We start from the raw sequence: 15,686 nt of genomic DNA on the forward strand, positions 1-15,686 counted from the left end.
GTTGGTACCTTTAGGGGAGGAATGTACGTGTGTACATGTGTGTGTCTCTTCATAAAACTTTAGATAGCCAATGGTTTTTCTGCCGCTGAATAATGAAAACAACTATCACAGCCAAATTTCATTTTTCTTCCTCCTTCGATGGCGGTCTCCTTCCCCCTCCAAAAAATTTTTTTCCTGCAGTGAAGAAATGTTCCTTAGTTCTCTGTCTCAAAATGGCCAAGTGTATTAAACTACTCCAGGCAAGTGGCCCTTACCATCCCCAGATGGTTTATGGAAACAAAACACTGTTTGCTTAGGAATAGGTTGTATAGCAGTGTCTGTTGCCCAGGCACTATGGAGCGTGCTAGATCAGGTTGAAAGTTAATGGACCAAAGACATACTGAAATTTTAACACTTTCCCATTTGAGCTAAACATACAACTTTAAATCAGGATAGCCATTTTCCTTTAATGACACAATGAGGGGAACACAAAATTGAGTATATTTACGTTAGACACAAACTGCAAATATTGTGACCAAGAGATGCTTCACGCTTTGTCTAACAACTGTGTTTGCTGCAGCTGTAGTTGTCCCACAGTTCCTTCCCTCAGTAAACCCATCTTCCCAGTTAGCATGTAATGCTAAACTGTCTTGAGTCTCATGTTCGCAGGGAGAAAGGCAGGATACACATCTAAGAAATAAAATAAATAAATAAACCATGGTTCAGCATTATATGTAGATAAGCTGCTGTGAGCCTCAGACACTTCCATTCTAGATTAACTACATTTGGCATAACCCTAAATTGTAGCTAATCTTAAGTATGGTTTGTTGAAACATGTCTGCTTCTTAAACTATGGTTATATGTTGCTTTATTTCAACAAATTATAGTTAAGATTAACCAGTGGAAGCTCATGGATCCAATGAGGTGATGATTTACTATGAAGTTTGGGCCACCTTTTTGAAAAGTTATCAAAGTTTTGGAAGCCTATTCCAAAAATAGGGCTAGATAGCTCCTTTGAAATTTGGACTCAAACCCAAAGTTGTCTCATTGCCTCATTGACATCCAAGGCCTCAGCTTCCCCTGAGATGGTCGAATAGGTGATGTTGTGACAAGCTGTGGTGAACCTATAATGCAAACAAAAGCTTTTGAACGCATCACAGCTATACCAAAGATGGAATTGGGAATGTGCAAACCTATGCCTTTCTGTAGCAAACATTCAACTAAGAAATTGGTTCATTCAGGAACATGTGCTAGGAAGTGCTGTTTAATTTATTTGTTTGTTTAATTTATATGCTGCCTTTCTCCACAGAGGGACCCAGGGTGGCTCACAGATAAAACATTTAAAATCTCAATAAAATTCAAAACAATTTCATGGAATCATAGAGTTGGAAGAAACCACAAGGGCCATCCAGTCCAACCCTCTGCCATGCAGGAAATCACACTCAAAGAATCCCTGAGAGATGGCCATCCAGCCTCTGTTTAAAGACCTCCAAAGAAAGAGACTTCACCACTCTCTGAAGAAGTGTGTTCCACTGTTGAACAGCTCTTAATGTCGAGGTTCCTCCTAATGTTAAAGTGGAATCTCTTTTCCTGTAGCTCTCCCATGCTGACATTCACCATGTATTTCAGTAGCTTGCCAGTATCTACCTTTCAACAGGGCTGTATTGTTTATTGACTGAGGATTGAAAAGGTTAGCAACACTAGTTCCACACAATGAATCACATGTCCATACAAGTTATGATTCAAGAAAGAAAGCTCAACAGAGACTTTGACTGCAATCTCACGTTTGGGTTCTCTTGACACATGCACAAGCATTCACGGACATAATGAAAAAGGAGTTTATGAAACTCTCTGCTTGGAAAATTACTTCTAAGGAACAAATCTAATGAGACCCAGAACAACATCCTACAGCTATTCAGGCCTAGATGGTTTAGCATATCACTATATTAATTCAGCTTTCCAAGATCTTATAGGTTTTAGGAAGAGAGAATAACAGTAGCCTTTCCCCTTTGCTTTGGCTTGGGGAAAGTATTTGGAATGCCTCATTTAGGAAAAGTGTGATCAATGCAATTTTAAAATAAGTTGCCATGTTACTCCATTTCAGTATAAAAAGAAGGTTGAAAGGGGAGTCTTGTGACACTTTTAAAACTAACAGATTTGTTTTAGCATGACCTTTCATGGATTATAATTCCTTCTTCAGACACATTGTGATTGAAGGTCATGTTGAGTGTCAAATAGGAAATCCCTACAAATCAGACTGACCCTGTAGGCCCATCTCATGTTTGAAAACATGTGATTTTTATGCTTTACTTCATATATGGTTTAAGAGTGGTACAACAGTGTGTCTATGGCTTGTGTTAAAACTATTTGCCACATGGAAAAACATGTAACAGATGCAAGATGCAGCCTGGCGCAAGACATAAGAACAGCCATCCTGGATAAAACCAAAGATCTATATGTAATCCACCATTCTGTCTCATCAATGGAAATCCACAAGCAGGCCATGACTGCAAAAAGACCCATCTGGTAGTAATCTACAGATCCACTCCTTGCTCTGTACCTTGAAGTTACAATATTCTTCTCCATCCCCACCATGCATGTCTAATTCTTTAAAGAATGATGTTGTCATCCGAATGCTGCAGTTTTTCTCACCATTACCTATGCCAGTTAAATGCGATGGTAATTGCAGTCCAACAACTCCAGGGGTGGCGGTGGTGTCACATTTGTCCATCTGTGCTCTATGCATTCCAAAGTGCTTCAAGGTCTACTGGGCTTTTGAACCTAGTTCTCCTCAGACCAACTCCAATTCTCTGGGTGGATAAAATGTGGCGTTTCAAGGAGGGCCCATGTACTTCCATTGGCTGTTTTTATGGCCCTCAAACCCTCCAGATTCCCAGGTCAAACATTTTTAAGGGAGAAAAAAATTTGAATTGTCTTTTTGGAGACATCAGTGGGTGGCAATTCCATTTTAAAAAATATGATATATTCAGGATACAGCCATCAAATAGAGCACAGAGCTTTTGGACACTTCCAGTTTTTGTGGTTGTTTGACATTTTTGGGATGCTACACACCTCTAAAGGTTCAGAAATCTGACACTCAGACCCACCACAGTGGTCCATTTCTATGCTACCACAATGCCTTACTGATACCCTCTTACATTTACTTCCCTCTTCCCAGCCATCTTAAGAGATTTTTCAAGTGGCAAAACATTATTTTACCTTGTATCAAAAATTTGGTTGTCAGCATGAAAAATAAAGTGTAGTATTGTAATAAGTGGTTCTAAGTCTTTTGTGTATATATATATATTTTAACAATGTGGATAATTCATTCAGTTTTAATTTTTAATAACATTATCTGTTGCATTTGAGCATGTATGACTCATGTGATGTTACTTAAGAGTCAAAGTATATTAAAATGAAAGATAGAATGAAGAGTTTGATTAAAGAAAGATATGGAGTATATTAAAAACCTCTTTAAAATAAATGGTAGTGACAACAGAAATGTATAGACACTCATTGGAAAAAATGGTAATATGGTAAGATGGCTTTTTTTTCTAAGCAGGAAATTCCAAGTGTAGACATTAAACCAGCTCACATGTACTGTAATATGAAGTTACCTCCCTTCTGCAAATGAGGTTAGAGGAAGATGTTCTCCAAACGGTCGCCTACCAAGTGATTTGAACTACAAATACCATTACAAATACCATGGCATACACTATGATGGCTTTGGATGATGGGATTTGTAGTCCAATGTACCTATAAGGTTGCGGGTTGGGGAAAAATATCAGAAAATAGATGGATTCAACCACACACACATGCCTACAAACACAAAAATGTATACACAATGATGTCTATCTTCAAAATGGAAATTCTGGGTCAGATTTTTCTTTCTCATCACCCTTATTGCTGAAAGTAGCTGTTTACACATGGCCAAAAAAGGAGGAAATGTATCACCAAAACTGAAGAAAGAAGAGATGTGTTTATGTATATATATGTGTGTGTGTATGTTGATGTACATACAACTTGTATATGATTTTTATTAACAGATAACTGCAATATAAACAGAAATACAATACATCTCACCATAATAGCAAAAACTGCAGTTATCCACATTGTGTATCAACACTGCACACCTATAGCAATTTGATACCACTTAAACAGCTATGGCTCCATCCCACAGAATCGTGTGATTTGAAGTTTGGCAAGATGCTTTGAATTCTGTTCTAATAGTCTGTGATGATGTAGTTCTGCAGAATGCCCTAGAACTCTCTATCAGAGAATACTAAGGATCTCACCAAACTGCAATCCCAGGATTCTGTAGGATGGCACCAAGGTCAAGAAATGCATCTCAAACTTCTATTACTGTGTTGTGTGGCTATACCCCTGGTGAATGTCATGCCTACTGGTTATCTTATCTATGTGGACAGTGTTAATGGGCAACATCAAGCTCTCTACTGTCTTTTCTAATGTTTTCTTCTCTTCAAATTGGATTTTGAGTGGAGAACCCATCAACACTTTCCCCTGACTTTCAAATAACCTTTCTGCAAAGCAAGACACCCAGTCACCCTGGTTGAATGGTCCCCTTATCTGGGTTTCAACAAAACATTTGAAAGCACCCTGGGCTAAATCAAGCATTAGTCCTGCCCAGTGGAATCAACAGAACTTAGTTGTAACTGTTAGGACCTATTCATTGCAAAGGAGCTACTCTAAATATGATTAGCACTGGAAGCAGCCCCGTTTCCACAGTGCACTTTAGAGCACTGGAATTAAGGTAGAGCTGGAGAAGAAGATCGAAAGCTGTTGGACATTCTGAGTCCAACTAGTGGCTATTCTAGCCCAGTATTGTCAATTTTGATTGGCGGTGGCTGTCTAAGATTCCTTCCTAGCCCTAGTTGGAGATCCCACATTCAAGAGCAGCTGTGCTCAGGAAGGTATTATATCATTTAATATAACTCACTGGCTTACACATAATATATGCTGTCATCTGAAAAGGGAGTCCTTCATGGGTCTCCTCCAAACCAGTCAAAATACTCTGGGCTGCCTCCAAAGTATTCTGGCCCTGTCTCTGCCCTGGATTGCCCCCATTGCCTCCATACTCCATCACAATGCTGGGCAGCTGTATGCATATGTATCCCACTGTGCCACCTGGCACTGCCTCTGGCATGAGCTGCTCTCTCAGGTCAGAAACAAGGTGCCCAGTGTCAAATACATGGCAGGGCACCTCACTGTGACTTTAGAGGGAACAACTTGCTGGGCAACACAACAGGATGCTTGTCCAAATTTTCCTGCAAGATCCAAAGCAAAAGGTAAGATTTTTAAAAACCATGTTAGGCAGGGATAGGTCAGATTTGGTGGAGAACTGGCCTCATGTTGTGAAGTCAATCATGTTGACAACCCACACTCAAATTGAGGATTTGCTCCTGCATTTTTATACAGGTTTCAGTGAAGGCAGGGGAAGCTGATTTTATTGCAGATGTGCCTAATGTGCCAATAAGCTGTCTAAAAATTACATAAGAATACCAGTTCTGGGTAGAGTCCAAACATCCTCAATATTTCAGGAGCATTTCCCCTTTAAACAAATTGCTCTCACATAGAACTATGAGCATCTAACGTACCCTTCTTTTTTGGCCCCCCTTCCCCCCCCCCCCCCCCCCCGCTTTTCTTTTTCAAGTTGTTCCAGGAAGCAAAACAGCTAATGTTCCTACTCTGTGCATTCTTCAGACTTCTGATTTTTAATAATAGAATTGCATCACAAATACGGCTTTCCTGGGTGTGTGAATTCATTGGAACACACATAAGAGCATATTCTAAACACACCGGGGTTCACCTCCCATTTCCTCTACAGATCCATGACATTCAGAAACCTGTTGCTGTATTTTGTCCATTTATCTAAATATGTGATTTTTCACTTCTGGAATTGGAAATCAGATATTCAGGTCACCGTTTCTGAAAATGGCCTTAGCATTATCATGTCAGGCATACTGCTTAAGAAGGCTAGCTACTCAGCTGCTTCAAGTTGAAACATACTTGCCACATGCTCTGATCATTGGTTATATTTTCACCTCCATCAAGGCAGCAGGGAGTGGAAAAAAGAAGTATCAGAGGCTGTAAATATCCCTGAACCTATCATTATTAATGATATTCCAAAGCCCCCTACTTTACATATTTAAGTAATTTAAGTATTATATTTCATCCTGCCAGAGCGAGACCTTTAGAGATTGTAATTGGACTACTGCTAGAAATCTGTAATTTGCAGTTTCTTGAAACTTAAAATGGGGAATATGGCAAAGGGCAGTCTACAAGATAAAAGACAGAGAGCTAGATGCCAGGAGATGTGATTTTTCATTGAAAGCTGCAAACTGAATAGTTTGTTCCTCAGTTTCTCTAGATGTAAATGTGAAGCCTTTTTTAAAAAAAATATCCTCAGAAAAATAAGACCCAAAACTTGTCTGAGTTTGCTGGATGATAATGCACCAGTTGATAAATCCATGTCTAAACTTTTAGCTTCTATGGGAGGAAAGCAAACAGTTTAATATTCAAAACCATTTCATTGACTCTTGAACTGAACTGCTGAACTCAGTCTCCTAACAGCACAAATTTGGACTAAGGATAAATGTATTTTTGAACCCAAACCCTGAAGATTCACAATAATTAAAAGCAGTGGCACAATAAATTAAGTCCAGAATATGTAAGAGTCATTATAAATGTATAATAAGTGAGCTTTGGCCTTCTCCTTGTGTACACCATCTGACACCCACACAAATTTTAATGCTGCACAAAATTATATAATATACCTAGAGTTACATAATAATATAAAAGCAGGAAAAGGAAGGCGTAGAAACACCTTGGGCCAAGCTGGAGCAGTATCTGGAGCTATATATAAATTCCTTCCATTCTGTGACAAACAGAACTATAGAAACAAGGCTCCTGTCAGTAAACCTGGTGAGTCTTTGACTAAATATGCCCCCCTGATTATGTTTATGTGAATAATATTAATCAGAGCCTGGAAACACTGCTAGAATTTCCTAGCACCATGGTTAGTGTCAATGGGGACTCTCAGAATTTTAGTCCAAAATAGTAACATTTTCAATCTCTGATGAATATTTCACACACACACACACACACACACACACTGAAGTAATAAGTATTATAGTTGTGTGTGTATTTGTGTGTGTGTATATATATATGTGTGCATCCATGCCTTCAAGTCACCTGTCAACTCATGGCAATCCCATGAATTTCATAGGGTTTTCTTAAGCAAGGAATACTCAAAGTGGATTTGCCAGATCCTTCCTCTGAAATACAAGCCCATAATGAAAAGCTATTTGAAAAGTATCATAAAGAAAGAGAATGAAGATACTTTACTGGTGTAACAAGTATCTAGTTATTTTAAAGGATATCTAAATGACCATTTTGGAAGCCTTTTAACAGGAATTTTCCAAGTTCTTTTTTCTCAATTAGCCTTTCCATTCCTTTCCCAAAAATGAAAGCAGTATATCTTCTTTTTACTTTAAAGCAAAAAGCTAGCAATCACACTGAGTTACTTTCTAAACACTACATTAGCAAAATAAATTACTTTTAAACCACTGCGACAAGTAACTGGAATTATTTACTCTTTAAAATAATTTCCAAGCTGTTGACATTCATACTGTCACTCTCACACAAACCTTTCTGTCTTCTCAAGGATGTGATGAGGAGGAACCCTATTATTTTAAACACCTGAATAGGTGTGAAATGTCCCATCTGGTCAAACAGGCTATCAAATGATTGAGAAATAAATAGCAATGACATATAATATATTTCCATTCAACTTTTTTATTTCTCTCTCTCATTGATTATCTACCTTTTTGTGCTTTGTTGAAGTAAAACAATTCCTAGATGGTTTGTTGGATGAAACTATTGAATGGACAAAACATTTTAATGTCCCTATGATGTTTGTTCAAAGCATCAGTTTTTTAAATAGATAAAGGCTTCTATCACAGAAACAGCATGAGCCTGGGAAAGCATCTGTGGATGGCACCGTATTAGTATTATGGCAGTAATAGTATATTTCATTGGTGATGAAAAGGTTAAAGTTGCAGTTTCCTGGCACTGAAATCCAGACCTGAGGATAAACCCTATGGAAATACTGTATACTTCAGAAACATAAGTTGCCAGAGAAATGCAATTTAACTGATTTTGGGATTGCAAAATTACTTTAAAATATTCTGGGGGTCTTTACCTATAAAAGATCAAGTGTAAGAAAAAGATTATGTTCATTCTCTTTGTCTTATAATTAGGAAAAAAGAAACCTTCTGTCATACAAAATATAAAATACATATGTATTTAATGATCTATATTGCTGCAAAACGAACTCATCCACATTGTGACTTTTCCCTGCTGTGCAACTACGGGGAGAGCAGTATCTATATGAGCAGGATGATACTTCCATCTTTCAAGACTGTTCTGCGTTATAGACCTGGATGTGGTCTAGAGATTTAAATCTTATTTTGTTCTCTCATATAAGAACATTTAAGAAAGAAAGAAAGAAAGGTTTTCCTCCTTCTTTGATTATTTTTTTTCTATCTGGAGAATTTTAATGAAAACATTGTGGAAATTGTGTGTGTGTGTGCATGTGTGTGTGTGTGTGCATGAGGGTGTGTGCTCTCTATCCCACCGACAACATTTGGTGGAACACAGAAAAGGGCCTTCACAGTGCCTTCTCCTAGGCTCTGGAATTCCCTTCCCAGAGAAGCTGGATTGGTATGCTCCTTACTGTCTTTCCTCAAGCAAGTAACCCCTTTTTTATTCTGATAGACTCTGAGAGCCAATACTCATGGAGTAACAGGTATAACATGCTGAACAATTTTCTGTTGTTGCTAATTTATAGAATCATAGAATTGTAGAGCTGGAAGAGACCACAAGGGCCATCCAGTCCAACACACCTGCCATGCTTTTTAATTTTCTGGCTGTTTAATTGCATTTTTAACTTTTGTATGCTGTGATCTTTTAAAACTATATATGTCAGCTACCTCAAGTACCACACTGGGGAAAAAGATAGGATATGAATAGATGTCATAATGATAACGCCATCAACAATGAGGTTTTCGGGGGGGGGAGGTCTTTGTACAAAATACACTTTTCAGCAACAACAAAAAAAAAACTGAAATTTTTTTTGCAGAAAAAATAACCAAAGGTGAAAAAAATAATCCAGTCCTTTCCCTTCACCCCAGGGGCAAAGGATCTCAAAGCAGCTGATAATTTTTCAACAGGATGTTCCCAGTCACCCTTTTTTCATGAAAAACAGCAAAACCCATGAATATTCTTCACTTCCCTATCTGAATCTGCTGGCCCTTAATTCTAGCTCCCTCCAGGATATCCCATATATTAATCAGGCATCGTAGTTCAAGAAATAACTCTTCTAAGCTCTGGCTCACAAATATGCCTTTGTAGAAGCTGAACCTATAGAGCTGTCTTGTAATAAGCCAGACCATAGCTGGGAATTATTTTTTTACTACAGCTCCTACAACCTCCTCTAAGTCAACAGGGGCTGGGGAATTCTGTGCACTGCTGGCCCAAAAGGTAATATTTTCAAACTCTGGTCCAAACCATTGGTCCATGTAGTTCATCTTATACAATGATTTATATCACATCTCCAAAGTTCCAGACAGAGAGATTTACCTGGAAACACTAGGGGATGAACTAGAGACATTTCAAAGCATTAACTCTACCCCAGGTGCTGCTTGTTTAAAAGCCAGAATGTTGCAAAAAGGGGGGGGGGATTCTCACATTTCCAAGTTGCTTGCAAGAACATCTTGAGCCAAAACTTGAATCTGTACATCTTCCAAAAGCACCATCACACTTTCTTGCTGAAGCAGGTGTAGGGTAATCTTAAAATGTAAATACGTGTGTGTCTGGGTTTAACTGAAGGTATCATTTATACTTTTTAAATCTGTGCTAACGGCCTTGGAAAGTGGTAGCAAATAGAAATTTAATCGCACCGTTACTGTACAGCACCCCTTCTGGGCACTCCTGATAAAGGAAAAGTTCATTTCATCAATGCACACATCTCAAAGTAGTTAAACTAGATAAATCTTCTTTATCCTAAAATGAAAGGGCTACATGCGGATCACATTTTAAAAAACTGAAGAGAAAATCCAGTGCATGCACCCTTTCTTCTCAGACTCAAAGGCTGTAGTCTCTATGTGCCAAATCCACCAGGTTTCAGGTGTGATTCCCTAGCATCTCCAGTTTAAAGGATGATGCTGATATAAAAAAACCCTGTCTCCATCTTAGACCCAGATGAACAGCTGCCAGTCTGAGTACATAAGCCTTCCCCAATTTTGCAACCACCAGATTATTTTTTTCATATAGAGATTCCCTCAGCCCCAGCTAACACAGGTAATAGTCAGAGATAAAAGCAGTTGGAGCTGGAATTAGGGGAGATTGCAGCAAACTAGAGTAGGTAATGTCCATAACTACACTCCTTAGAGGAACATATGATGCTCCTTGATGCCAGTTCCTTTCACTGGTCCACTTTGCTTAATATTGGAGTGGGAACAGTTCTCCGAGGTCCCAAGAAAAATATTTCCTGCTTTATAAGAAGGTGCTGGGGACTGGGATCTTCTGCATACAAGACAACTGTTCTACCACTGTTTAAAAATAGGTACTGCAACAAAATATTAAATGCATAAAATTGCCTATCTTCGGAAAATTGTTTTTTTTAATGCTGAAATCGAACGGTGAGTAAAAGCACATAAAAACAACTGGAAACAGAGTACTTTATTTCTCCTTAGCTTTGCCCTAGTTAAAAAAAAAGTTCCTTTCTTTATCAACTATGGTAAATTTCGGAATTATCAACTGTAGAAAGGAATAAGGTGGAGGTAAGAATTGTCTGCAACAGTTAATAAACAGTTAATAAACAAGACACTTTGGTTTAACACTGTCACAGAGTGTCTTTTTTTTAAAAAAAAATCTACTTATTGCACACCATATCACTGTCATGAAGTCAGAAAACTTTTTGTGTAGCCGTGCTCCTTTTGTGCCACTGAAAATTAGCTCCAGTTTGCCAGTAGGTGTATCTGTGCTGTCCTATGGTGAGAGAGGCTGCTTGCACTAGCCATATAGCACAAAATGTCCTTGTCCTTTCCCTGTCTACCTTGACACATGCAAACACACAAAGTGCTGAACTGGTTGGAGGGAGAACACAAAAATCTCCAACATTCTGCATTATGCTTCCAAGTTCCACTTTTAAACAAGGATGTCATTCTATTAGAGATCATACAGCCTAGAAAATCCACCTAAAGTCCCATCGAATTCAACTGCTTAAAACTGCTATCGACTGACATCTCAGTAAGATTAGCTAGCATTCTATCTCATGCTGTAAATGTACAAAGAACATAAGAAAAGTCCTAACAGATGAGACTGATGGTCAATCTAGTCCAACATTTGTATTGCCAACAGTAGTCAAAGAGATTGTGAAGACAGCCCTTCTTTAGATTCCCTGACATTAAGAGGCTCACATACTTCCAAAAGTCCCATTGAACTATCACAGCAATTCGGTAATGATGGACCTATACCCACCAAGAATTTGCCTGATCTCTTTTCTTAAAGCAATCCAAACCACTGGCTATCATGTAAGAATGACTGAGAACTTGAAACTTTGCAAGTTACGCAGTCAAATGCCACTTTGCATCCCATTTTGTGAGAAAGACAAGATATAAATTCAATAAATAAATAAAGGACACAATCTGCTCCTCTTCAACTAGTCATAGCTTTTCTGGTGAAGGTGCTACTTGCACCATAGTTATCCAAGATTTTTCACTTTTTCAAACATTGTATGACACAGTTCTGAAGAATTGAGAAGTATCAAAATGAATATTTAAACATGTATTTTGACAGAAAATATTAACACACATACAAAATGGGGATTTTAAAAAAATAAAACCACAGATTAATATAGAAGTGGATAGAAATTATGGCTAGAACATGCAAAACTGACACTGTCTGGAAACAAAAAAGCGTGCCCATCCCTGGTGTCATGGTCTTATACATTTTATCTAAAAAAGAGCAATTTAGCTAAAAGACTAAAAAATTAATCTTTTGACAGAGATTTCAAAGGAAACCAACTCCCAGTCCTAAATCAGAGAGTCTACCCACTACATTAGACTGTATTTTTAAAAGAACATCCACTCATTTGAACTGTGTAAATCAAGCTACCTGTCATTCAGATGAACACAGAGAAGCTTTATTATCTTAAACAAACCATACGCTATCTCAAAATTTTGAGGTTTAACGTGAGGTAAGCAAGCATCACTCTGTTGCAGATGCTTTACTACAAATTACAAGATAAACTACTAGCCAGCAATAGAAGGAATGTAGTAATAATCTATAGCGGTTTGCAACATTTCACAACAATACTGAGAGTTAAAACATATTAAAACAAAAAGATGGATAACAACAATGCATAAACGGAATACATATATGTACACATTTAAAGCCTGACATATCTTGTGGATTCAAGAAAAGAATGAAGAATGTATATAGATTTGATATTATTTGTATCAAGATACAGTATGTATTTTTCTGGGGTGGGGGGATAGGAGTTGAAAGCAAAGAGGATTCCAATAGATCAATTACAACAAACATCAGCACCTGGCACTATTACTCTTCATGGCTAAAAGATCTATGAAAATAAACTTGATCCCATAATTAACCATTCCATCAAATAAATAAGGAGCAGTTATCCACAGTACAGCGATGCTGAGAGCCAAACCAAGACTTCACACTATTAACAACATCATGAATTTGTGCTACTATACTGACGAAAGGACTGTCACTGTCTGAAGGTACGGAAGCTTGGCTCAAAGGTGCTTCATAACACAGAATCAATGTGAAATATTGGGGATGATTCAATTATACTCTATACTAGAAACATTTTGGTCCACCGTAAGGCCATCTGTATCACAGTACACCTCTATATACTTAGTACTTAATAATAACCTTTTCTAATTAGATTTTATACGTCTGTGGTAGCACTTCAGAAATACTACTAGAAACTTTTGGGGTTTGCTTGTTAACATAATTGAGAAATCCTTGGGTCCAAGACTGCCACTTAATCCTTTGACCTTCCTCTTAAATTACTTGAAATACTAGTCCCTTAAAAAAAACGCGAAGAGAGAGAGAGAGAGAGAGAGAGAGAGAGAGAGAGAGAGACTGTACCATTTCATATAATTGTAGCTCCAAAGACAGACAATGGTATTCACAAAGTGTTTCAAGCAAAGAAGAATGGCTTGAGAGGTGGGGCATGGAATGTACTAAAGATTATATCATGTCTATTTGCATTTATGATACTGATATTTAAAACACGGAGATCTTTAACAAACTATTTTTAAGAACATAGCTAAACTATTATCTAAAGAATGAATCAAATCAACAAGGTCTTGTGATCTTTTTGAACATGATATAAATGAAGATAAATAATATGAAATGTAAGTCATTAGAACTCATGGAATGATCCAGCCAAAGTTTATGACCGAAGGATTATAAGGTAAGTGGGATAATTAAGAATGTATCTATTTTTTTAATTGAAGTTTAGGAGCAATAAAAGTGTTCCATTATGTCTGTCTTTAAATTTGGATATTACAAATAATTTGTAAATGGCTCTGTGATACCTTTTAAGTTGCCCTTTGGTATGCAATAACTGATGAAAGCCTTTTTTTTGGCGAGGAGGAACCCACTTTAAAATACACTGTGTCAGTATTTTTTGTTTTTTGTTTCATTCATCTTGTGCATTTTGCTTTGTGATGCTGTGACTTGATCCTCAAAAGTGACTTATGATTTTCTTGAGTAAATTTAAAATAAATAAATAAGGAAAGTCATGGAATAGTTATATTCATTCTTGCAATCCACATGTTGTATTGTGGTTCTTAATACGTGGCCCATTTAATACTGCTGGGAAACAGTAGTAGCTTTAGGTGGGACACAGGGATTTCATAACAGTTATTAAAATATCAGTCTGCCAATCCTCACATTCCCCTAAATTTATTTTGCATGTCTTTATCTTTGCATTTCGTGGATTGTTTTACAAGGAACATAGCCATAAATTTATATTCAACAGTACTGTTACAGTTTTCAACTACTTACGAATATATTATTTTTGTTTGCTTTACTCTCAACAACACTACTGTGGGTTGTTGGGTTTTTTTGTCCTTAAAATATCCCATAAATGATAAATAGAGCAACAGAGTGTTTATAAAAACTATTTTAAAAATCAAGTGAACTTTCTGCTTCTGTCATGATGGGACCTAGGTTGTTTAATAAAGCAATGACTGAGGTGGAAGATACAAGAGTTTGTATAAGCAGGTGCAATTCCCTGTCAGCTTAAGCTACCCAGTGCACTATCAGGTTGGGATACTGATCAATGCTCTCAGTCTCTCTGTCTTATGCAGGTGCAATGCTGATTTTCAACATTTAAAATTACTAGTCTCTGCTAATGCAATGCACTCGTGCCATGCTTTTCACATTTATAATTATGCACACCCACTCCAACAAATTAGTTAACAAGTATGAAGGCCAAAGGACATGGTAGCCAGAAATATCAGGCACACAAGAAAATAAACAAATGGACAAAAATTGATGTCAGGTTTTGCACCCATATCGCAACAGATTACGCTTCAGAGCCTGGAGCAGTCAGAGTTTGGTCCATTTCATTATGTGTTCATCTACTGGTCCCAAAAGAAAAATACACTTCTGTGCAATTGCTCCACATTCCCCTTCTTTGTGGACTTTACTTTTAGCATGCGTTTTGCAATGCTAAAACATTAGCAATTTACAGAATTGGCTCTTGTCTCTCATCTATTCCTCTATAAATAGATTTGTTTTGCTACAGAGGTATGCTGGCTTGGACACTATTTTTTCCAATGACAGGAGAGTCTCAACTTGGCAAAGGTTAGCAATAGTGTATGGTTGAGGTGAGTTAGTTATTTGCAGGATGGAAGGTACTCGCTACTCTCTTCTCAAACACCCCCCTAGTGGTTGACATGGATTAGACATTGAATGGTCTCTAAAGGAGAAGCAAGACTCACAAAACGGACTTTGCAACAGGCAGATTTGGCAAAGGAATAGATACAAATTGAGCTAAAATTGAACCCTGGACAGATCTAATTGCCTTTAAGAAACAAAACATTTCACCCAAACCTCGCAGCAAATATTCGAGAGGAACCTTTTAAAAAAATCATACTTAGCATGCACACAGAGAAAATCACTGTTCATTGTATTACTTTACTACAGCCTGCTCTACTTAATTTGAAGTGTTACAAGAGAAGCTAATTTAGACAATGTTAATTAAAGAGCACATTTGTGGGGTTGGGGGGGGGGGCGTTAACGAAGTTCCTCAATTTAAATAATTGCTCCAAACTGACTTTACTCACCTTTGCAATAATATTTTTTCAATATATGCCAATTTATCCTTATTCTGAATATTAGAAATACAGGGATGTTTGCAAACGCGTATATGAAATGCATTTCTTTTTGAAAACATAAGCCTTAGCCACAATGTAGAATTAGTACAAGCATTAGGAAGATTTTCCTGTAATTATAACATAATCAAAAGGTATGGTGTGTTAAAGTGGGCTCTGTCTGGGGCACAAGTTCCTTCCAAGTTCTACAGTTGCGGCAAAATTATTACTAAGGAGATCTTAACAGAAAAGGAGACAAGCAAATCTCAT

At 37.5% G+C, this 15,686-nt stretch overlaps 1 protein-coding gene across 6 annotated transcripts in view; it reads right to left on the reverse strand.

Annotated features, from left to right (window-relative positions):
- SOX5 (SRY-box transcription factor 5) overlaps positions 1 to 15,686 on the reverse strand; it is a 537,054-nt gene that overhangs the window by 417,745 nt on the left and 103,623 nt on the right. For 2 of the 6 annotated variants that reach the window (XM_042470204.1, XM_042470199.1), the window contains exon 2: positions 531 to 669. The exons of 3 other annotated variants lie outside the window; for them this stretch is intronic. In XM_042470204.1, coding sequence (XP_042326138.1) covers positions 531 to 613 — 83 coding nt within the window. In that variant the 5' untranslated portion in view covers positions 614 to 669. Of the gene's footprint in view, positions 1 to 487; positions 670 to 15,686 lie in introns of all 6 variants that reach the window. One more of the 6 variants, XM_042470202.1, reaches the window with a different exon arrangement.

This window comes from Sceloporus undulatus, chromosome 5, assembly GCF_019175285.1.
Source record: "Sceloporus undulatus isolate JIND9_A2432 ecotype Alabama chromosome 5, SceUnd_v1.1, whole genome shotgun sequence".
Lineage (NCBI taxonomy): Eukaryota > Metazoa > Chordata > Lepidosauria > Squamata > Phrynosomatidae > Sceloporus > Sceloporus undulatus.